Below are 21,273 nucleotides of genomic sequence, written 5' to 3' on the forward strand. Positions count from 1 at the left end.
CCTACCGAGGGTTTGAGGCCTGAGGAGTGATGACCTCCAGTGCCCTGCTCACCCCGCCTTCCCGCTGTCTGCTCACCCCAGCCTTGTCCTCCCAACACTGCCTTTTCCTCCAACGCCCAGCACACCTCAGCCAATTCCCCAGGGTCTTCCCTGCTTATCTTGTGGCATCCCCAGAGCCTCCATGGCAGGGGCTGTGCCTCTGCCATCTGACCTGTATGTATCCAGCTGTATTCTGGAATATCTCCATGTGGGATAGAAGGGGCAGCAGCTCTTCTGGGACACAAATGTGGGCCTTGTCTGTAAGTCAGACCCCTGCTGAGCTGAGCCCTCACAGGCCCTTCCCTGCAAGTTCCGAAAGTGCTTCAGCCAGAACCAGACACTTTGCAAAAACCCTGATGTGTGGGTCAGCATCCCTCCAGCTACCCAGGCCTCTGAGTGTTCCATGTCCAAACTGAATTCCACGACTGCAGTGATCCAGGCCACGTTGCCCCTCCTGTGATTAATTTTCTGTTCCACAAGTATCCGTGTCCCTGTTGCCCAGGGGTTTCAGACACATTCTGCCTTGTTCTGGAAGCCTAGGTCAAGAGAGGAGACACTGCAAGTAAATGTCGGGAGGTAGAGCTCAGGAGGGTGGAAGGAGATCATGGGGGACTCGCAACAGGGGTGAAAGGCCCTCCCAGGAGTCAGGGACTGGGCAGCTGGAGCAAAGGCCCAAAGGGGACTGGAGAGGTGCCTGTGAATGGACAGTGGGGGATGGGCTTGGCCAGTTTGATAACAGCACCTGGAAATGAGGCCAGGCAGGTCAGTCAGCCCACGTGCAGAGGATGGCTTCTGTCCTGAGAAGGAGGTGGAGCCCTTCACATGGCAGGAGGGGCCACCTGACCACCCTGGGCAGTGGAAGAAGTGGGAGTCTCCTCTCCTGACTCTGCCCTACTCTCACCTTGGTCCCTAGTGCAAACCCCAAAGCTGGAGAGAAGAGCAGCCTCAGCACAGGGGGCTGAGGCCCCAGCTGCCTCCATGAGACCCTTTGGTTTCTTGGCTGCTCCCGCCCAAATGAAGCCTTCCCTGGAGGTCTCCAGATGAGCCCAGCTCAAGTGTCTCTGGCCACCCAGAGTCTGGCCATGCCACTCTTGAACAGAGGGACAGAGAGCTAGGTGGACAAAAAGCCCCCTTCTTCCTCTTCCTCTGCCTCTCCCCATCATACCGCGCCCCTCCCTCCAGCCCCTTTCCACCAGCTCCCAGCAAGACCCAGAAAAACAAGTCCTCATGCCTCCTCCTCCCACCCCCAGCCCACCTCCAAGAAACTTTTAAGTGTATCAGACACCTCATTGCATTAAACACGATGCATTTTTAAGGCATGAGTTGGCAGGGTTACCATGGCTGCCTCTGCCCTGAGGGGCACACTGCCGAGGATTGATTGAAATAAATAAAACAGATTTACAGTTTTCATACTTGGCAAGCAGAGAGCTGGAAGGGAAGAGGAGCAAGGGGGAAGGCAGGAGGAGGAGACAGTGAACCTCTGGAGCTTTCTGAACTTCAGATAGGAGGCCACTCCTTCCTCCCCCGTCCTAATGCTACACTGACCCGAAAGCTGCTTTCCCTTTCAGTCCCTAAAGGATCCCAGCTGTTGGCAAGGACAAGGCGGGAGCATACTTTTCTGGTGGGAATGGCTCTGGGCCCCTGTGTTTTCTATACTTGACATTAGGCTGTACTTCAGAGTTATGGCTGTGAGACTCCAGGCGTCTCCTAGAAAAGCCTGTGTCCCATTGACCTTGGACCACTAAGGGGGTGTGGACACCAGCTTGCAGCCAAAGGAGAGAGGAAGTGAGGGCCTGTCCCTCCATGCACAGTATTGGCTTGCTCAGGACTTGAGCAGCAGGCAGCTAGGGATGGAAATGAAAGAAGGAGGCCCACGCTAGAGGGAGAAGGGGAGCACCCCAGAAGAGGAGGCAGAAATGATTTGGTCCTGCCGTCAAGAATGCCTGGACAAGAGGTGCCCTGAGGCCACTTGCAGAGAGTCCACCTGGCCCTAAGCTTTCCTCAAAGGCAGCGTCCAGTTGCAGCCTCTGAGAAGGAGCTTGAACCAGGACCGCCTGCCTGGTCGCCCTTCAGAGCCTCCACTGAGCAATGTTCTCTGCCCCAGGGCAGGCAGCGACCAGCAAGAGCATACAGCAGACTGCCCAGTGCATCCCCTCCCTGCAGTGCAGACCACCCACCAAAGAGCTGAGCTCACAAGTGGGGTTCCACCCAGCCCAGTGGTGCTGGGGAGCTGGACCTGCCTAGGTGGGAGACAGAGGCTGCCAGGTGGTCCTGATGCCAGAGAGTGCAGAAGTAGAGGCCTGAAGGACCCAGTGGGGGCAGCATGGGGTGGGGGGCTTCTGTGAGTGTCTAGGGCAGTTTAAGGAGATGGCCAGCAGACCTTCCTGTGTCTGGGAAGCCATCATCCACACTGCCTGTCCCGCGTGTGGCACTAACAAGGCACGATTTCTCGGGGTCTAGATGGGCCCCGGAAGGACTCATCCCATGTATCGAAGGGGAGATGGGAGCATTGAAGAGCTGGGGCACACCCACCCAGCCTCGAACTTGGCAGCTGAGGCCAATACTGAGTTCTCTGTTCGTCGAGGGGCAGTTAGCACTGAGAGGGAGCGAGGGTTGAAGCAGGAATGGACTGTATAAGTAGCAATGGGGGGAAATCGGGGGGCGGGAGGTGGGTGCTCTCAGCTTTTACACCCATCTCTCAATACTGGTGTCTCTTTCCACTCAAGCAGTTTGGAGTCCAGAGTCTCCCCCCCAGAGCAGCTGTTCCGTGCCCTTTGCTGGTGCCCATCCTTTTGGTGTGGTCAGCTTATTGCTTGGGATAGTCGAGAATAGGAAAGGCTTGGGAGGAAACGATCCCTCCAGCCTCCATGTCCCCTTAAACTTCTCTTGAGTCCGTCTGGTGCCCTTTCCACATCCCTGTCCAGTAGCCTTGGGCTGACTCACCAGTGGGCTAGCTGTGTCCACCAGCCGGACCTAAAACCAGCACTGTGGGGCCACTAGGATAGGGGCATTCCTGGGCCCTCCAGGCTGCAGGCTCACCCCAGGCATCCCTGCCATGGCTCAGACATATCATCTGCTTCTGCCTTTTGTCACTCTTTAAAAGGCCAAGCCTGAGGAAGGAGGGGGGAGAGGAGAGGAGGGCAACATCCCCCACTGCCCCAGCAAGTGTAGATTAGCTCACTTCCTAGCCAACCCTCAGCTCTGGGCTCAGTATCAGAACAGTTGGGAGCAGGGGTGAGGGGGTGTCTGCATGCCCTTACTTGGTGTCGGAGCTGGCAAGAACGTCCCCAGCAAATAGCCCAGGGACCTGGGAAGGATCGGCTGACAGCAAGGGTGGGAGGCTGTGCTAACTTTGCTGGTCCTGTTTTCGGAGGGAAGTGGGGTCATGGGAAGAAGTCCTACATCTTCCCCAAGTCACATGGCAGAGTCTAGATTCCCCAGAGCACGGCACGGCAGGGAGCCAGAACGCTTCCTCCCCAGGAGGGGCACCCATGCTTGGGCCTCCAGAGCGTGTATCCTGTGTGCAGCCCCTGCGACTAGCCCAGCCCTGGGATGGAGCCCATCCCCCTGCTGTCCCCACCCTCCAGGCTCTCCCGCCCCACCCCCCGCCCCGTGCCAGGCCATGCCTTCCCCCAGGCCCCTGGAGTGCGTCTGTCCTGAAAAGACCTGCTCACACTCTGCTTCTCACCACCCCCACCACCAAGAGTGCCCCTCCACGCTGACCTGGCCCTTGTACCCTGCCCAGGCCCACAGGATGAACCCCTGCAACAGGAGGCTGGCCAGGTGGAGAGAGGCCTCTGGCGGCAGAAGCGGCCCTATTTTGCACCCTGGGAATTCAGAGGCCAGGAATGCCTCTTGTCTCCTATTTGCACACAGCCAGGGGGAGGGTGTGGCTCAAAGCCACTGCGCAGGTCTTGTCCTCCAAACCAAGGCTTGACCTTGCCGGAGTTGGTGGCCTCTCTGGGTCCTTAGAGGAGAAGCAGCCTGTGGCCCCTTTCCCACACCCGGGACAGGGTGAAGGATAGCATCAGGCTCCCTGTTGGGAGCCTGTGCCTTTCTCCCATGAGGTAGGCATCAGCTGTGGCCTCAGGGCGTGACTGCTAGTCTAGAGCCAGTTGACACCTTCCTCCTCCTACGTGCTCTGGCCCACGTGTCACCTGAAGCAGGGGCTGTGGGTGGGTGCCACACGGGGTCCCAGGAGAGCACCTGCCACCGTGGGCCAGCACTGAGGCTGGTGGCCATGCAGGGCCAGAGTCTGGTACATGTGGATGCTTGGCCAGTGTTAGTGGTTGAAAGGACAGTAACACAAAGCTCACACCATCCTGACAGGTGTGATGCAGCCACTTGCAGGTGGGCACTGCTCCAGAGTGCCTTCCCCTGGTTCCAGTGTAGGCCTTGGCCTTTTGAGGCTGCCCCAAAGAAGGGATCCCTACAGACAAGGCAGTGTCATCTCAGTCCATTAGGGAAAGTGCGGTCCCTCTCTTGGCTCCCTGGGGCTTCAAAGCAGGCCAGAGGCAGGTTGCTCTCCTAAGAGCTCCCAGTATCAGACAGAGGGACCAGAAAGAACCATCCCCTCCCCAGCGTGAACCCAGACCTGGAGGAGGGGGAACAGCCGTCCATGCGCGTAGCAGGAGGCTCGAGGAGGGGGGAGGCAGTCTACAGGCCCCGCAGTTACACACTACAGGCCACCTCCAGGCACATGCAGGTGCACCCCTGCCCTCCTCCAACCCTAAGGTGGGCTTCCAGGATGTGCCCTCCCAGACCCTGTCCAGGTTCCCTCCCACCCCACTTCTTTGCCTTGTCCCCAAGAATCTTCCAAGCCATTGTCTCGTGATGAATAGCACCTTAATATGAGTATTAAAAAATGCGGACAAATGTTTAATGCTTGCAAGCTGTATTCCATTATCGATGCTATGCTTGAGAGCCAGGCAGGCAGCTCCCGCTGGGCTGGGGCTCGACAGAGAAATGATGACGCAGCAGCCCTGTGAGGCAGCCATCTGCCAGGCCCCCATGGGGCGACCGCCCCCGGCGCCTGCTCACGATGGGCACCGAGGAGGCAGAGCGGTAAGGAGCAACAGAAGTTCTAGAGGTCGACTCTTCTGGGTGTGGATCCTCCCTTCCTGCTCCCCTGGTCAGCTGTGTGACTGGCAGTATGGGTCCTCTCTATGTGGGGGTGATAGTGTACCCTCTGCCCAGGGTTGGGAAGACTTGGCAAGATGCCGCAGGAGGAACCTGGGGACACTGAAGCCACCTGTGCAGGTCGTGACATGGACTCAGGATTGAAGTAAAGAGTGGGCCTTCTTTCCTTCCACCCCCGCCTTCTTGACTAAAGAGGAGGACCTGGCGTCCTGTTCAGGTATTCAGAGCTCTCCAAACTATGGCCTGCCTACCTACCCAGGCTTGCCTTCCCCTTGCCCTTTAAAGGCCCAGGACAGGGCCATGACCCAGGTGAGCATCAGCACTTGCAGATGTGGGTGCTGTTCTTTCCCATCACCACTCACCATCCCAAATGGATCTCTCTAACACCCTCAGCATGGTGCCCGGCGTGTGGTAAGGACTCCTGCCAGCTGGCTAATACTTCATTATTGCTGCCTTTTGGAGGCTTTTTGACCCAGCATTCTGGGAGGTGTTTTCCTTCTCCCCAAACCTAGGGTGATGGGACAGGCAAAGGCTGGATACGATGAGGCAGGGTGCGGAACCCTCCTCGACTTCCCTCCCTGCCTGTCCCAGCCACAGAGCCAGAGCCCCTGCGGTGGAGCCCTGAGCACTGCGGCCTTAGGCCCGCAGGTGGGGGCCCCAGAGCCGTCCCTCCAGGTTCCGCCCAGCAGCCTCCAGGGCAGGGGAGACAAACACGCTGCAGCAGGCTGGCAGCAAACAGCCAGAGCATGAGGGCCTGAAGGCCAGGTGCGCCATGTTCCCGTGTGCCTCCATGCTCCCCGCCCCCCTGCCCCCGGCTTCTCCTCTCCCCTCTCGTCTTGGTTTAATGAGCAGTGCTCAGGGGGGTGCGGGGGGACCTCTTTGGTGCGACGTGTCTTTGCCGATCCTTCCATCCTTTAGTCTGTCCTGGCAGCACTGCTCAAGGAGTCTCCTCGGCTGAGCTGGCCTCCTGGGTCACCCTGGGTGATAAGGGTGAAAATGTAAGATCAGGGCAGCTGCTCTCTGCAGACCAGGGTGTGCACAGCATGCAGGGCCTGCCTGGGGTGAGCAAAGGGGACGTTCTTGAGCACAGCACGGGAGTGTCTCTGGGCTGGTCAGTGAAACCTTGATCGAGATAAGCACGGCTCCTCCACGCAACAGTGACTTTGAGTGGCTACCACGTGCCGGGCCCTCTTCTTGGTATGAGGGACACAAGGCTCACAGACAAGACCCTGCCCTTTGCAGCTTACGTTCTGGCAGGCCAGGGCAGAGGTCAGGAACAGAAGAAAAGCACAAGAGGCCAGCACGTTACAAGTAAAGGAGGAATCCTAAGAGCTGAGGTTGAAGGGGAATTGAGAAAGTGTGCGATCTGGGAGGCCATGGTGAGGAGCTGCATTTTATTTAGATCCAGTAGGGAGCCGATGGGGAGTGACATGCTCTGATTAACATTTTTAAAACACTTTTAAGGATTGCTCCGCTTGATGCTTGGAGGGAGACCATTAGAAGGCAATCGCTAACACTTGCCCCAGGGTGGCGGGGGTTGGTGGGGGGGTGCTGAGACAGGGCCAGGAGGAGGCAAGATGTGCCCTAAAGCAGAGCGTCGTGCAACACCCTCCCCCCACCCCCCACCCCACCACTTGCAGTGGACCACACACAGGAGCCCAGGGGATCAAGGATGACTCCTTGGTCTTGGTTTGGGCTGGAGCAGCCAGGTGGGCAGGTGGACAGTGAGACCACTTCCTGAGCTGGGGAAGGCTGAGGGGCCCAAGTTGGGGGGGAAGCCAAGAGTTGTGTGGTGGCCCTGGCAAGTTTGAAATGTCTGTTGGGCAGCCAAGCAGTGCCGTCCACCCGGCAAGTAGGGGTGCCATCTGGAGTTCATGGGGTTCAGGAGGTGCATGAGGGAGCCACTGATCTAGAAGTAGCTTTGAAAATATCCCTGGGACCAGACAGGCCTACCCAGAGATGCAGACTAGAGAAAGCAGAAGAGCTATGTCAACACTAGAGGAGGCAGAGCAGTCGGTGGCGAGGTAGGAGGATATCTGGAGAGGGTAATGTCACTGGTGGCCAGAGAAGAGTGTTTCCAGAATGCTCCCATCCCTGGCCTTCCGAAGCTCTGGAAGCTCTGTTTAGAGACACCAGGAGGCCTTGCTCCCGCCTCTCCTTGCTGCCACCCCCTTTGCCTTTCCTTCGCACCCTCCCCAGCCGTCTTCATGTGAGAGCACCCCCTGCGCTTCGGCTGCTGGAGATCCCTTTGGCCTGTGGTCCCTGGAGAGCACTGCCTGGCAGCAGTCTCAGCTGTTGGCCTCTGTCATGGAGATGGCAGCAGCTGCAGGCGACGGGCATTTGTGACCATTTGTCAGAATGTTCCCCTTCCTCCTGGGCCTGCCCTTCTGGAACATTTCTATCCCACGGCCTTGGAGACGGGGCTCGTCCAGGGATGATAGGATAGAGAGGGGCAGGAAGTGCTGTCTGTGCTCTGCACAACGGCCAGGCTTCCTGGGCGTGGCTGTCATCCTCACTGGTGGTACCAACGGGGGTCCCGTTCTCCATATACTGTGCACCCTACACGAGTTGTCACTAGACTTGGCGGCTGCCCTCTGAGTAGCCCGTATTGTAGAGATAGGTATTGCCCCTGATTAGGAGGTGAAGAAATTGTTGCATAGAGACATTGGGCACACAGCTGGTCAGGAGCACCAGATTCAGGGGCCTTTGCCCACCCCCCACCTGCACCAGGTGAGTAGGGGAGCCACCTGGGCAATGGCAGGGCCCCACCACCACCACCCTCCAGCCCCAGCCCCCAACAGCCTCGTTTCCATTTCTAGGGTGATTTCTTGCCCATTTGCTGGCTCCGGCCGCTGGGCTGGAGGCAGCCTGCCCACTGTTTGCACTTCATGGTTTGGCTTCTCTGTCACTAAATGCTCTGGGATTTTTTCCGGGGCTGGAGGCGGAGAAGAATCTTCTCCAGCCTGGCCCCAAGGTGTGGCTGGTATTCCGAGGGAAACAGGAGACCAGCCTCTGATAACGCTGAGTGCAGTGCGAGTTCAGTGACCTGGGATGGATGTTCCAGGCATGTTGGCTCTAAATGCGGCTCATCATTTAGCACACGAACCTCGAGGCCTCAGACCCTGTCCTCAGAAGTCTGAGGCCTGGTCTGTGGGACACTTCCCTGGAGCAGAGAGTAGAAGTCAGGCAGACAGACAACAGCCTTGGACGGGAAACAGGGGCATGCTGCGCCACGCTTGCACAGCCCCCACCAGTCAGGAGCTCAGGGCCACACCTCAGCCTCCTCACCAGCTCCCCGGCCACTCTTGGGCAGCCCCTCCCTGCCTCCTCTTCAGTGTGCAGGAGCCTCAGGATCCTTGACTCCCAACAAGAAGGCCTGCTCGTCCACACAGGGCCAATGGCAAACTCGGAAGGTCAACAGGCTTCCTCCAAGCCTGTCCTTGAGACCCACCTGTCACCTTGGCCCAGGAACCGTGGAAAAACTGGTTTTCTTCATTCTCTGGGTTCCCTGTTTCCTTTTTTAAAATCGAGACTCCTCCACAAAGCCCAAGCCTTATGCCCCCCAAGACTCTTATTAGAGGAGAGATGGCGGGAAGGGAATTGGCCTTTAACAAAGCCCACGACTTTGGTCAAGTCTCTTCTCCCCGGCCCAAGCTTCATTATCTGAGCAGTGAAGATAAAACTCGAGGGTCGTCATAGGGTTTGCTCATCCCATAAGGCCTGCTGAGCCTGCTACCTGCAGGCTTGCTCCAGGCGGAGGTACAGCACAAACAAGTTCCTGACCCCAGGGGGTTCTCCTGGGGGAGGGAGGGACAATACACAGGTGACCAGCATGTGTGCTGTTTGTCACATGAACATAAGCTCTATCTGCAAAAGAAAAGCCCAAAAGGGGCAGGGAGTGCCTTGGCATGTGGGGGGCGTTGCTGTGATATGTAGGAGATCAGGAAGGTGACTCGGGGCTCTTACGACGAAACTGGTAGCCTCTCGCCCGGCTATTTCTCTTTGCCTGGGATGAGTTGCTGGGCCAGGGTGAGCGGTGTTGGGAGGCATGAAGCCATGCCTGCTGTGAGCAACGCCCCGGTATCCCCCCAACAGGCCTCAGCCAGGATCCCACACCAGACCCAGGAAAGAGCAAGTTTCCTCAGGACGCTGAAAGAGGGAGAGGGTTCCTAAGCTGAGGCCCAGCGGTTTCCGTAACCTCATCTGTGCCTGTTTTCCAGGCAGCTCTGCCTCTTGCTGAATGCAGAGAACATCTTTCACTCAATGGCAGACATCCTGCTCCAGGAGGAGGACCTCAAGTTCGCCTCGACCATGGTTCATACCCTCAACACCATCCTGCTCACCTCCACAGAGCTCTTCCAGCTGAGAAACCAGCTCAAGGACCTGAGGACTCTGGTACTCCACGGCCACCAGCTCTGGCCCTGAGTTTAGTCCTGCGTGCACACGGGCCCTCCACTGTGCCGGCCCACCCCTTCAGCCCCAGGAGGTTTGCGGGGAGGAGACAGGGGATAACATCGGAACTCTCTGGTCCATTGTAGAGTACGGATCCCTCTGGGCTGGCTGCATGTAAGGGCCTACCGTGGGAGTGATCACAGCTGGTTTCCTTAGAGCCACCTGCTGCACGGGTCTCTGCCCACAGAAGGCTCTGGACTCTACTTCAGGGTCCTCGTGCCCTTCCTGACCCATCAAAGGCTGTGCTTTTTCTGCTCATTGACACCCCACCCCAATGCCTGCACTGCCCCCTCGGACTCAGAGTAGTTTCAGTTCTGGGGCCCCATAGTGCGACCTGGTGGGATCAAGACCACTGGGCGATGCCACTCTGTCCAAGTGAAGCCTCTGGGTTATAACTCTTCCAGAGATCAGGGGTCATTGCTCTCCTCGCCCTCCTCCTTGGCCCTGGCCCCTCTCTCACAGCTGGACACATCAGTCTCACAAGGCACTCTGTCGTTAGCTGGGGTGTCATAGCACTGCCTATCCCAGGCTTTGGGTGGGGACCCACCAGGGCTGGTCAGAGAGAGCAGGGAGGCGCTCACCATCCTACCCCCGTGCTCTAGGGGATGTGGCACAAGGCCTCATCCTGGGGAGGGGGGGGCTGAGCTGCCGAGGGCCTCTGGCGGTGGCCACCATCCTGGCTGGACGTGCTGGGGGCTCTGGGGGTTTCATTGACCACCCCCATGCCCCCCTTCCTAGCTCAGATCCTACTCCTCCTCGACATCCAGGCCTGTGTCTGAGGGCATCTGGGGCCGAGCCGCTCGGAATGATCCAGGCCACACCCCTGCCTTCCTGTGGTTCCTTCTAGACATTCGCAGAGGCCTTAAGAATTTTCCTCAGGGCAGGGGCTCCCCCGAGTGTGGGCTCAGCTGCTGGGCTGGTTCCCGAGTGCAAGGTGGGCTGCAGGAGAGGGAGGAGATGGCATCTGAGGATGAGAGGAGGGCGCTGCCGGGGAGAGCCTGGGCCCAAAGGAGCTTCCTGCCCGGCCAGCCTGCACCCCAGGGCCCTCCCCTCACCCTCTGGTCACCAACCCCCCACACACAGGCTCAGGACCACAGAGTTCTGGAGAAGACAATTACTGTTATTTGTCGAAGGCAGAAACGCCAGCCCAAAGGCCAGGCTCACTCCTGACCAGGCCCTCGCAGCCACCACCACATGGCTCTGTGGGATGGGAGTAATGACAGGGTCTAGGAGGAGCTGTCAGCATTTCCTTTGTGATAGCTCGTCCCCAGTGGAGCTGCCAAACAGAGCCTGGGGTGCTGAGCTGGCTCTGATGCTCCACAAGGGCCCCTGGGTCTCAGTCCCATGGCCCTTCCCTCGAAGGTCCCAGGTCGGGAAGGAGCGCTGGGGAAGGAGTGCCTGGGGAGGGACGTGGGGACTCTGTTAACTGCTCGCACCTCTCCCCCCTCAGGAGAGCCAGAACCTGTTTTGCTGTCTGTACCGCTCCTGGTGCCACAACCCAGTCACCACGGTGTCCCTCTGCTTCCTCACCCAGAACTACCGGCATGCCTACGACCTCATCCAGAAGTTGTATCCTTCAGTCTCACTGTTCTTCCAGTGCAGCTGTGGAGGGACAGGAGGGGCCCCGTGCGCCCTTCCCGCCCAAGTAGTGGGCCCAACTGCCATTCCCCAGCCCCGTTTCCATGCCCTGCCTCCAAGCCCCGTGACTACAGGACCCGTGGGGGTGCGGTGAGAGATGTATTTAGGAGAGTGCTCTTGGCCGCAAACAAGGTCATCTGGGCCTCGTGGAGGGGAGCTGGTCCTTGTGAGTTAGGGAGCAGAGCAGAGCAGGCCCAGCCAGGGGTGCTGATAGGGCCATCTAGGTGAGGTGTCCCAGGGAAGAGGCGGGGTGCTCTGCCCGCGGCAGATGGTGCTGGGCCCAGCGCTGGGTGGAGTGAGGAGAGAAGGCTTGGCAGCAGGGGGGCACCAGGGAGGCCTGCGGCCTTGAGCGCAAGCGTCAGCAGTGTTGCTGGTTAGGAGCTCAGGCAGCCTAGGGGGCCACAGAGCCTGAGCCCGGTAGGCTCGGCAGCTGACATGACGGGGAGGTGCAGGCTGGATGGGGACCTCAGAGCCAGGCTCAGCAGTAGGCATCCCGGTCAGATTTTGTTTAAAGCACTGAAGCCACCCAGCCTCCTCTGTGAATGCCCGGCCTGGGACCCTGGATGGGAGAGCCACTTAGGATGCAAAATTGGCCTCCTTCCCTGAGTGCCCTGGGCCAGGAGTTGGGGGTGAGGAATGAAGGGGCCCCGAGGTGCCTCTGTTGAGGGTCAGTTGCAGCCTTTCCTGGCTCCCTCAGGGTGCCTCCTCTCTTTCCACAACTTAGATTTGCTCCTCAGCCACTAGTGTGACCCAGAGACCACAAACCGCACGCTTGCCGCAGCCCTGGCCTTGGCCCTGCTGACGGGCATCCACTCAGGCAGGAGCAGGGGCCTTTCCTACCCAGCCCTCCCCCACAGGCTGCAGGGCTGTGATAAGTGCCTTCCAGAGCCCTGAAGGCACAGTGGAGACCTGCCAGAGCCGAACTGGAGCGCCCGTGCTTGGGGAAAGCTGGGCTGCTTTTCATTTAGAGGGACAGAAAGACGAAGAGGAGAATAGACTGGTGCCCTTCATGTGCCAAATCCTGCTCAGGCAGTAGTAGGCTCTCCCTAGGAAGCCAGGCCCAGAGGGACGAGGGTGTGCTCTGAGCCGCCGGGTCGAGCCCCTGGGTCCCAGCTCTCCGGTTTCCCCCTCCCCCAGCGGAGGTCCTTCACTGAGACAAGCTGTCCTGGCCCAGTGGTCAGACTTCCCTTGACTGCCCACCCAGCGGGGACCTGGAGGTCACTGTGGATTTCCTCACTGAGGTGGACAAGCTGGTGCAGCTGATCGAGTGCCCCATCTTCACATGTGAGAGCCTTGCCTCTGGCCTTTGGCCAGCCTGGAGTGGGGCAGGAGTGGGAGCCAGCTCAGGGAGCAGCTGTGGCTGCAGCTGAGGAGGGAAATAGGACAGTCACCCCAGGGATGCTTCTGGAATGTCAAGAATGTAAGACTGGGGATGACAGGGCTGAGGACACCAGCTAGAGCAGGGCTGGGACACATGCCACCAGAATGTGGGTCCTGCCTGTGTGCCTCAAGGTGGGTCTTGTGGACACAGGCCAGTGCTAACTGCAAAACCCACCCAAAGGCTAGTGTCATCCCTGCTGGGGAGAACTGGGGCAGTGCCGTCGGGCCAGGAGGGCAACTGTCCCAGAGCTGAACCTCCAAACCATTCCTCCAAGCATGGTGTCCTCTGTCCTGGCTCACGAACACTGTGGGGCACCCTGGGCCCACCTGCAGGTGCCCCTGAGTGCCCAGGAGCCACACCCTCCTCTCTCTACAGAGCATAGTTGGCATTTGCTGGGAGCTGATGGGCAGGAGCTGCCTGATCGTAACACCCAGGCTGAATGTGCAAAACTGGCAGCTGGCTGGGGCGAGCTCAGCTCTTGGCGCCTCAACACATATGATGCCTGCTCCCCAAAGCAGGCGACTCTGAATGAAATGCGTGTTTACGGTGTGGTAGGGAAGCTGGGAGGCAGGAGGCCACCTTCCTGCCAAGCTGGCCACCCAGGCCTCCTGCTCTCTGGCAACACCTCTGACCTGCCCGTGTTGAGCCCATTGACCTTCACCCTGGAGGCCGAAGCAGGGACTGAGGGGCCCCCCTCCCCTCGCTCCCATCCAAGCAGAAGCCAGCTTCTTCAAACAGCCAGGTACCACAGTGGTAGATGCCCAGGAGACAGAAGAGCAGGAAGGAGACCCTGTTCCTAGCAGAGTGCATCAGAGCCTGTTCCAGGTGGTCCCCTGGCCTGACATCTCACTTCCCCAAGGGCCTCAGAGCAGCCAGGCACGTGCTCCCCTGAGGTCAGGGCCAGCGTGACCCTAGAGGAGCCACAAGCACCTTCTCTCCAGGCTCAGGGCTTTGTTGGGGCAACCTCAGCACACACCCTGGTCCTGCCCAGCACCCATTCCAACTCTGGGTTGCCTGGACGCCCCCCTGGTAGCTGGCTTGGCCCCAAAGCCCCAGCGTCCCCAGGGCCCAGAGCCAGGACTGGACTCATAATAGGCCCATGCTTCTTCTGGAGTCACTAGGCCTAGGGACAACTGTTTGGGTCTCCACTGGTGGCTTCTGCCGCTTGGGGCAAGTGGAGGGGTCACTGCGGAAGGCTCCTGCTTCCTGGCTCACCCTGGCCCCAAGGCCTGGCTGTTCCCACTCTAGTGTCAGCTGCTGCTGTGTGACATGGTGTCTCTAGAAGTTTGTGGCTCATCCTCCACAAAGGATGCCCCAGACTGGGCCGGGAGACACTAGTGAGTCTCCTGGAGGGGCTCAGAGGAAGAAGTGTGGCCCTGTTTAGTTGGGACTCAGGCTGGGCTGGACCAAGGGTGCATCTCCTCCTGTCTGGTGGGTGGTGGCAGGGCTGGTATCTGAGGTGGATTTTCAAAAGCACCTACCAGACACTCCTGGGCTTGGCATGTGTTTAACCACACAGAGAAGCATTTTTCCATCCTGCCCTCCCTTGCAGCTCCTAATCCAGTCTTTCTCTCCAGCTCACCCTATTTATAGCTCTCTTGTGCTGGCACGTGCAGAGCAGACCGGGGAGTCTGTTACACTACGGGCCCCAAGCTCCCTCATTACTAGGGAGGCAGCAAGTCTTCGGGGAGAGGACTAGGCCTGGCAGCCGGTTGGGGGTCGCCAGGCACAGATCAGACAGATGGGCAGGTGGGTGGGTGGGAAGAAGCTCCTGGGCACAGCTAAGACTACTGGAGGAGGGGCCGGCGTGTCTGGCTGTTAAGAGCCCTCACCTCGCTCTAAGCCACAGACACCTGGCTGGCCCTCTCCGGGCCAGGTTGAGGTATATTCGCGGGCAGTGCCTGACCTCTAACCCCTGACCCCTGCCCTCTCACAGACCTGCGCCTGCAGCTGCTAGATGTGAAGAACAACCCATACTTGATCAAGGCCCTCTACGGCCTGCTCATGCTGCTGCCCCAGAGCAGCGCCTTCCAGCTGCTCTCCCACCGGCTCCAGTGCGTGCCCAACCCCGAGCTGCTGCAGACTGAGTGAGTGCGGGCTGGGGACTGCACCCTCTGCCTCCGTGCAGGGCTGGGGCTTCTGCTCCCAAACAAGGTCAGGGCCAGATGGGCCTGGCAAGTGAGAGTATTTAAGGGGGCTCCCGAGGGTCTCCCTTGCCTCAGCACCACACCCCTCTGTCACTGCAGACACTGTCCACCCCACCTCACTTGTCCTTGGGCCTCTTGTTTCCACCTCAGAGCACCAGGCTGGGGGATTCTGGGAGTGTTTACGAGGTGGTAGGTAGTAGCAATACCTTGTCCCAGCAGTCAAGGTTGAGTTAATCTAAAAGATCCAGGGGCATACTGGAGTCACCCAAACAGAGGCCCCTGGAGAGAAACTCCAGGAGGAGGAGGAGTTCGTGCCCCAGCTCAGAGACTGTCCCGGGTGGCAGACAGGCAAGAAAGCTAGACAGGGCTTAGTCCCGGGCCTCAGACAGCCCTCCCCTCCCATGTGTGGCAGAGGGTCAAACGTGGGCCACTGAGAGACCCTGGCATTGCTGGGACCTTCCCAAGCCCCTCCTGGGTGGGATGGGTGGCAGGGGTGCACCTGTGGCTATCCTGCTCGAGTCCTGCCTACAGAAGAACAGGTCCCAGGCAGAGTCAGGAAGAGTCTGCCCACAGAAGAACGTGTCCCAGGCCCAGCATGGCAGCCTGTGGGCAGGAGGGCTGCAGCCCCTCAGGGGGGTGGTCCAGGCTCCCACCCGGAACCCACTGCTGGCCCGGCCCCCAGCGCCTGTTGGGCTGTGTCTATATTTGGTAACCCTTGGAGGCTTTGCCTCATCCACAGGCATTTGGCATCTGAGATGGAAAATTTCACTTGTCAGGTCGCCATGGAAACAAGCAGAGCCACTGAGAAGATTTACGTTGAATGGAGTGCGCCCAGCTTGCATCAGATGCCCTGTGTATCTAGAATTCCCTCCCAGGCTGTTCGAGCCACTCAGCAGGCCTGACGCCTCATTCCCCAGAAGGCCTCAGGCCTTTGCCCTTGAGGCGGACTCAGGCAGCCTTGAGATGGGCCTGCCCGGCACTCAGGGCCCCTGACTCGAGCCCCCATGCCCTCCATACTTCTGGCTACCACTGTTCCTCTCACCTGGCTCTCCAGAGGCTGGGTGTGGGGCCCCTCACAGGTCGCCTGCCCCAGGCCGGCTGGAGGGGCTTGAGCCCCCAGCACTTGTGGCCCCTGGGCCAAGGCCCAGCTTCTGCCCACCCTGCCCCTTCCCCAGCCAGCAGTGCTCTGGGATAGCAGGGCCAGGCACTGTCCCAGCTGCTCATGGTGTCCCGGGGTAATCCCCAGGAGACAGCATTCGGCAGGCGCACTGAGTGCCCCGGGGAGTTCATGTCCCAGCAGCCGCGGAGTTAGTTTAGCATTTGGATTCCCTGGCAAGAGCACTTGTAGCTCCTGGGACCCGATGGCCTTGAAGCCACACCATGCTTCACTGGCCTGGCCTCTGCAGTGGCCTTTCCAACACCCGATGGATGTTAAGGTCACCCTGGCAGGCACTAAGGAGGGAAGATGCAGCTGGAGGGGAGAACGAGGCAGGAAGGGCTGCTTCCCTGTGATCTCTGGTTTCCCCAAGGGAACCAGCCTGCCTTCCTGGGGGAGGCCCCTGGGCCCAGCCACGGACCCCACGCTGTGAAGGGCCAGTTCTCTCTCGGAGCTCTGCCCACTACATTTCTTATAGGGAGCATCCCTGGGAAGGGGAGGGAAGGCTCAGAGTAGGCAGACCTCCTCCTGCTCTCCCAGGGGGGAAGCTGGGAAAAATGAGGATTCCCTCAGAGTTTCCCATAGTCAGAGTCAGGGAAGCCTTGGGCCAAGGGGTTGAAACCTCTGGGTAGAGGAGTCTCCGTGTCCGTGGATGGGTCACAGGCCTAGACTAGATCTGTCCAAGCTCTGCCAAGGATTTGTGGTATGACCTCAGGGAAGCCCCATGCCCTCTCTGGGTTCTTGGTTTTTTCATCAGTAAATGAGCCTTTGGACTAAATGGATGCTTGAGGCTCTGTCCAGCCATCAAGGCCTCAGTTTCACAGCCTTTCTTTGCAAGGACCTAGTAAGAGCCGTCGTAGATATAGACAGGGGAGCAGTGGGCAAGGAAGGGGCCTCAGGAACAGCTAGGGGGAAGGGTCAGATTGCAGGGGCTGGCACAGAGGGACAGCTCACACCCCAGAGAAGGGGCTGAGGACAGTCTCAGCCCTGGGAGGGGCAGGCGGCTGGAAGACAGTGTTGGGTTGCCTGACAGGCCTGCAAGCTGGGAACAGCTGGGGAAGTTCTTGCCTCAGCCAGCCCTCACTCTGTGTGCTCAAGGCACCGGCAGAGCTAGGGGACCCTGGCTCCCCTCAGCCTTCCAGGCCACTCCCCAGGGACCATCCCCTCATGAGGCAGGAGAGCATCTGTGAAGGAAAAGCTGGGGACTCTCACCAGCATTAGCCTGGTGACAGGTGCATGGGTGGGGGTGCCTGAGAGCAGGCCAACTTTGGGTTCTGGAATGATGGCTCTGTGCTGCTGGCTGGGTGTCCCCCAGTCAGTCACTTACTGCCTGAGGGTTGTAAACATACAGAGAACACGAAGGGCCTGTGCAGCAGCCATGCCCACTATGACGGGCAGGGAGGGGAGCCCTGGTCTCTGTGCTCACAGGAGACCTCCACCCCCATGGAACACACCCCTCCCAGCTCCCAAGACCTCAGGTCAGGAAGGGTCTGCCCCAACCCAAGGGTCTGCCTACGTGGGTTGGGGCAGCATCTGGCCAACCCCCGGAGTTAGAACTCCAAGCTCCAGGATGCCCCTCGGCCTCCTCAGAACCCAGGTTGCTCTCTTGGGGCACCAGGGCCACAGAGGTGCTATGACAAGGAGATCCCTCCCCATCCCCGGGGGAGCTGAATTCAGGAGCCAGAGTCCAGCACTCAGCTCCTTTTGATGTACATTGAACTAATGTTGCCTGGGCCCCTTGGGAGGCAGGGCCCAAGCCCAGGAAAGCAGCAGCCACAGCCACCATCCAAGGTGTTCTCAGGGGATGCATCTTCAACAGGAAGGCAAGAAGGACAGACCGAGTAGCGGTGCAGGGGGCCACCTCCAGGCTCCAGGTGGCCTCCCAACCATGGGAAGGTTCCCACGGCCCCTGGTCCTGCCCCAGCAGCCTGGTGGATAGTCAGGGACACCTGTCATGCTCTGACCGTTGGTCGCCTGTGCCTTACCAGGGGCCGAGGTCATTGGTGAGGGGTCCGTTTGGGTGAAACACCATCACATTTCCCCCAGAATGCACTGAGCAGCTATGCACACCAGGCCTTGAGCTGCCAGACTCTGGCTGGCCTTACCTTGGGGACAGAACTGTGATCACAGTGGTTGCCCATTGGGTACCTAGACCAGGTTGGGCGCCAGGCTAAGCCCTTCTGTGTTGAGTCTGGAGGAATCCTCACCACCACCCCCATGGGGTGCTCCTATGGCATCCCCCCCTCCTTTACAGATGAGGAAACTAAGTCTCATGTCTGAGGTCAAATGGCCAGGAAGTGGTCGTGTTACAGTTGGGTCCAGGTCTGTCTAGCTCCTATACTGAGCTGCTGCCTGGACCCCCCATTTGGGGGTCTCTTGTGAACTCAGCGCAAGGATTCTCGTGAACAACCCACAGCTGTCATGAGACCCTTACTGGGGCCACCAGGCCTCAGGGGCTGGACGCAGATATTTGCCAGGCCACAATGAGGGAGGAGCAGCCTTTCATGAGACTCTGCTGGAGGGATGGTGAGGAATGGGACAGGGGCCCGTGGGGATCTAGTCCCCAGGGCAAGCTAAACATTAGGCTTGAAGCGGGCAGCAGGGCTACTACATTGCACAACTATAGGGAGCACCAGGCACATTGTAGTTGTGCCATGCACAACCTGTGGGGCTGTACAGAGCAACCTGGGTGGGTGGTAGCAACAGGAGTTATAGGAGCTGTTAATATGTCCAGTGGTGAGACCAGCTCTCCTTCCCCAGGAACAGGGAGTGACTGCAGACCTCTGTACCTCAACACTCAGAAACAGATGTCCTGCCAAGTCGAGGACCCAGTAGAGACTCTTCAGCCATCCCTGTTGTCCCAGGCCCTAGCCCTGCCCCAGACAAAGGGCCAGGCTGCCTCCTCCCCTTCTCCCTGGACCCTGTTCCAGGCCCCAGCTGGCTTCCTAGCTGGCTGCTAGCCTTGGCTTTCACCCCAAAGGGAGCCACTTGTAAACAGGAAATGCTTCCCAGGGAGATGCCTGCTCTGGGCGCTGTCGCTAGTCCACAGGCTGAAGGCCATATCCAAATGGCCATGTTGACTGGTCCCACCACCACAAGGAGGGGATGCTCACGGGACTTCCCAACTCTGGGGCTGACTGTTGGTGAGGGGTTGCCAGGCCTGAGGCGGACAAACTCCCCAGATTGAGTCCCACCAGCCTGCAGCCCTGCCCCAACCCCACTGCCCTCCTGTGCCTGGTGACGCTTCCCCCCAAGCAGCTCCCACGTGTGCTGAGACACTGACGCTGAGCCCTTCTCCCTCTCCCCAGAGACAGTCTGAAGGCGGCCCCCAAGTCGCAGAAAGCAGACGCCCCCAGCATCGACTACGCAGAGCTGCTGCAGCATTTTGAGAAGGTCCAGAAGAAGCACCTGGAAGTGCGGCACCAGCGCAGTGGGCGTGGGGATCACCTGGACCGGAAAGTTGTCCTCTGACAGGCCTGGCACGGAGAAGGGCCCAAGGAGTGGTCCCATGGTGCCCAAGGACCTGGCTCGGGGGCAGGGCTGGGCCTGGCCACTAGCCCCAAGCAGGGTGGTTAGACAGAGGCTGCTCTGTCTACCCAGGCTCCTCTCACAGCGCAACCCCCAGGCCTCCAGTGCTGTCAGCTGCACCCTGGCATTCAGACAGAGCTGGCTTCCCACCTGGGCGGGGCCCCAGCCTCAGATGCCACTCATCCTCTGGAATCAGTCTCTTTCTAATATCCTCTTATAAAAGAGCTTGACCACCCCAGCCCACCAGAGCTCTGGCCTCGTGCAGACATGCATATACGCACCTGTGTGCACACAGGGCCAGCATAGAGGTCCGTATGAATGACACACCCTCTGCCCCAATAAAGAAATGACAGAAAACCCTCAACCTGAGCCTGCCTGCTCCTTCCCACTGGTAGCTGCCCCTGGACCTCGCTCCTGGAGACCTGGTCTCATTGTGGCCCCAGGAAGTGCTTGCTGCACCAAGAGAGGCCGGCCACTGCACTCTTACCAGATAGGGACGTGGCCCTGAGGTTCCAGCTCTCACCTCCAGGACTCACTCCCTCTTCCTGGAGAACCCCAAACACTGTCCTGGCCTGGAACCTTGAACTCTACCTTCCCAGGCACCTAATCTTGACTTTTCCATCCTGATTTCCCCCAAGGTCAATGGGACATGTCCCCATTGGACGGATGAACTGAGCCTCAGGAGTTTCTGAGTGAATGGGCATTGCACATTGCAGATCCCTGGGGAGGGAAGGGAAGGCCACCACCAGTGCAGGGAGGGAGGCGGCTTCCCATGTACCTCCCCCCTTGATCTGGCTAAATGAACCTAACCTCACTGCACCATAGGCCAGGGTCCGCCTGACCCCAGGCTTTGGGAAGCCTCTTCTGGCCTCAGGAGCTCCCACGTGGCTCTCGAGGCCCCTGGAGTTGGGGGAGAAAGAGCTTGTGTGCGCTTTTCCCCAGAGCCCCAGCCTGGCACAGAGGGTGGGTTTCCCTGCCTGGAGTCTCCAGGACTGCAGGCTGTACTCGTCGTGTCCCACGTGAACACGCATGCGTGCCCACACACGTGTACCCAGGCATCAGGGATTGGAGACAGCGACCCACCTCTGTTATGCTGGTCCCACGGGGCCCCTACTCCGAGGAAGGAGGTTGCCTGAGGACCAGGACACTGCCACCCCCAAAAGCCTAGCCTTGGGCACCTCATCCTAGTGGCATCGGCATCGCTTGGAAAAGGAGCCAAAGAACTTGTGGAGAAGGGTCCGAACTCGTCTGTGCCTGGGATGAAACGTCCCAAGGAGGACGGCCCCCAGGACACCGTGCGTCCCCGCTGTGGGTGGTGTGTCCGTCCCGCGGGATGCATCCGGAGGACCCCAGCCCTCTGCCTGTCTGCTGAAAGCGCGGGAAGCCCCCCGGGCCCGAGACCAAAGGCTGGAAGGCGGAGTTGAGCCCCTTCCCGGGCGCGGGCACCCAACCACCGGCCCCACTCCCACGGGGAGCCGGGCGGGCGCCGCCCCCGACCCGCGGTGGCGCCCGCGCCCGCGGGGCCCCGCTCGCCCGACCAGTCTGGCAGCGCCCGGCTCGGATTTCAAAGCCCGGCTTCCTGGCCGTGAATGGGCCTGCGCCCGCTCGGCCTTTCCCACAGCCCCCTCCCGCCGCGCCCTCCCCCCTCGCCGCTCCCCCCTCCCTCCGCCGCGCCCACGTGACGCCGAGGCTCGGCGGCTCGGATTACCGCCGCCGCTCAGTCCCCGCGCCCAGGCTGCGCCGCCGGCCGCCCGCGCCGCGCCCCCAGCGCCGCCCGCCAACCCCGCCGCGAC

The 21,273-nt window shown here is 59.8% G+C and overlaps 1 protein-coding gene across 3 annotated transcripts in view; it reads left to right on the plus strand.

The window, feature by feature from the left end:
• The window catches only part of VAC14 (VAC14 component of PIKFYVE complex), a 104,572-nt gene extending 84,728 nt beyond the window's left edge, over window positions 1–19,844 (plus strand). The window contains exons 13-17 of one of the 3 annotated variants that reach the window (XM_046681585.1): window positions 9,399–9,573; window positions 11,081–11,199; window positions 12,473–12,552; window positions 14,586–14,736; window positions 15,573–15,950. In XM_046681585.1, the coding sequence (XP_046537541.1) occupies window positions 9,399–9,573; window positions 11,081–11,199; window positions 12,473–12,552; window positions 14,586–14,736; window positions 15,573–15,789 (742 nt within the window). In that variant the 3' untranslated portion in view covers window positions 15,790–15,950. Of the gene's footprint in view, window positions 1–9,398; window positions 9,574–11,080; window positions 11,200–12,472; window positions 12,553–14,585; window positions 14,737–15,572; window positions 15,951–19,260 lie in introns of those variants that run through there. The other 2 variants (XM_046681583.1, XM_046681584.1) reach the window with 2 other exon arrangements.
• The last annotated feature ends 1,429 nt before the right edge of the window (window positions 19,845–21,273 follow it).

This window comes from Equus quagga, chromosome 13 (assembly GCF_021613505.1).
Source record: "Equus quagga isolate Etosha38 chromosome 13, UCLA_HA_Equagga_1.0, whole genome shotgun sequence".
In the NCBI taxonomy this organism is placed as follows: domain Eukaryota; kingdom Metazoa; phylum Chordata; class Mammalia; order Perissodactyla; family Equidae; genus Equus; species Equus quagga.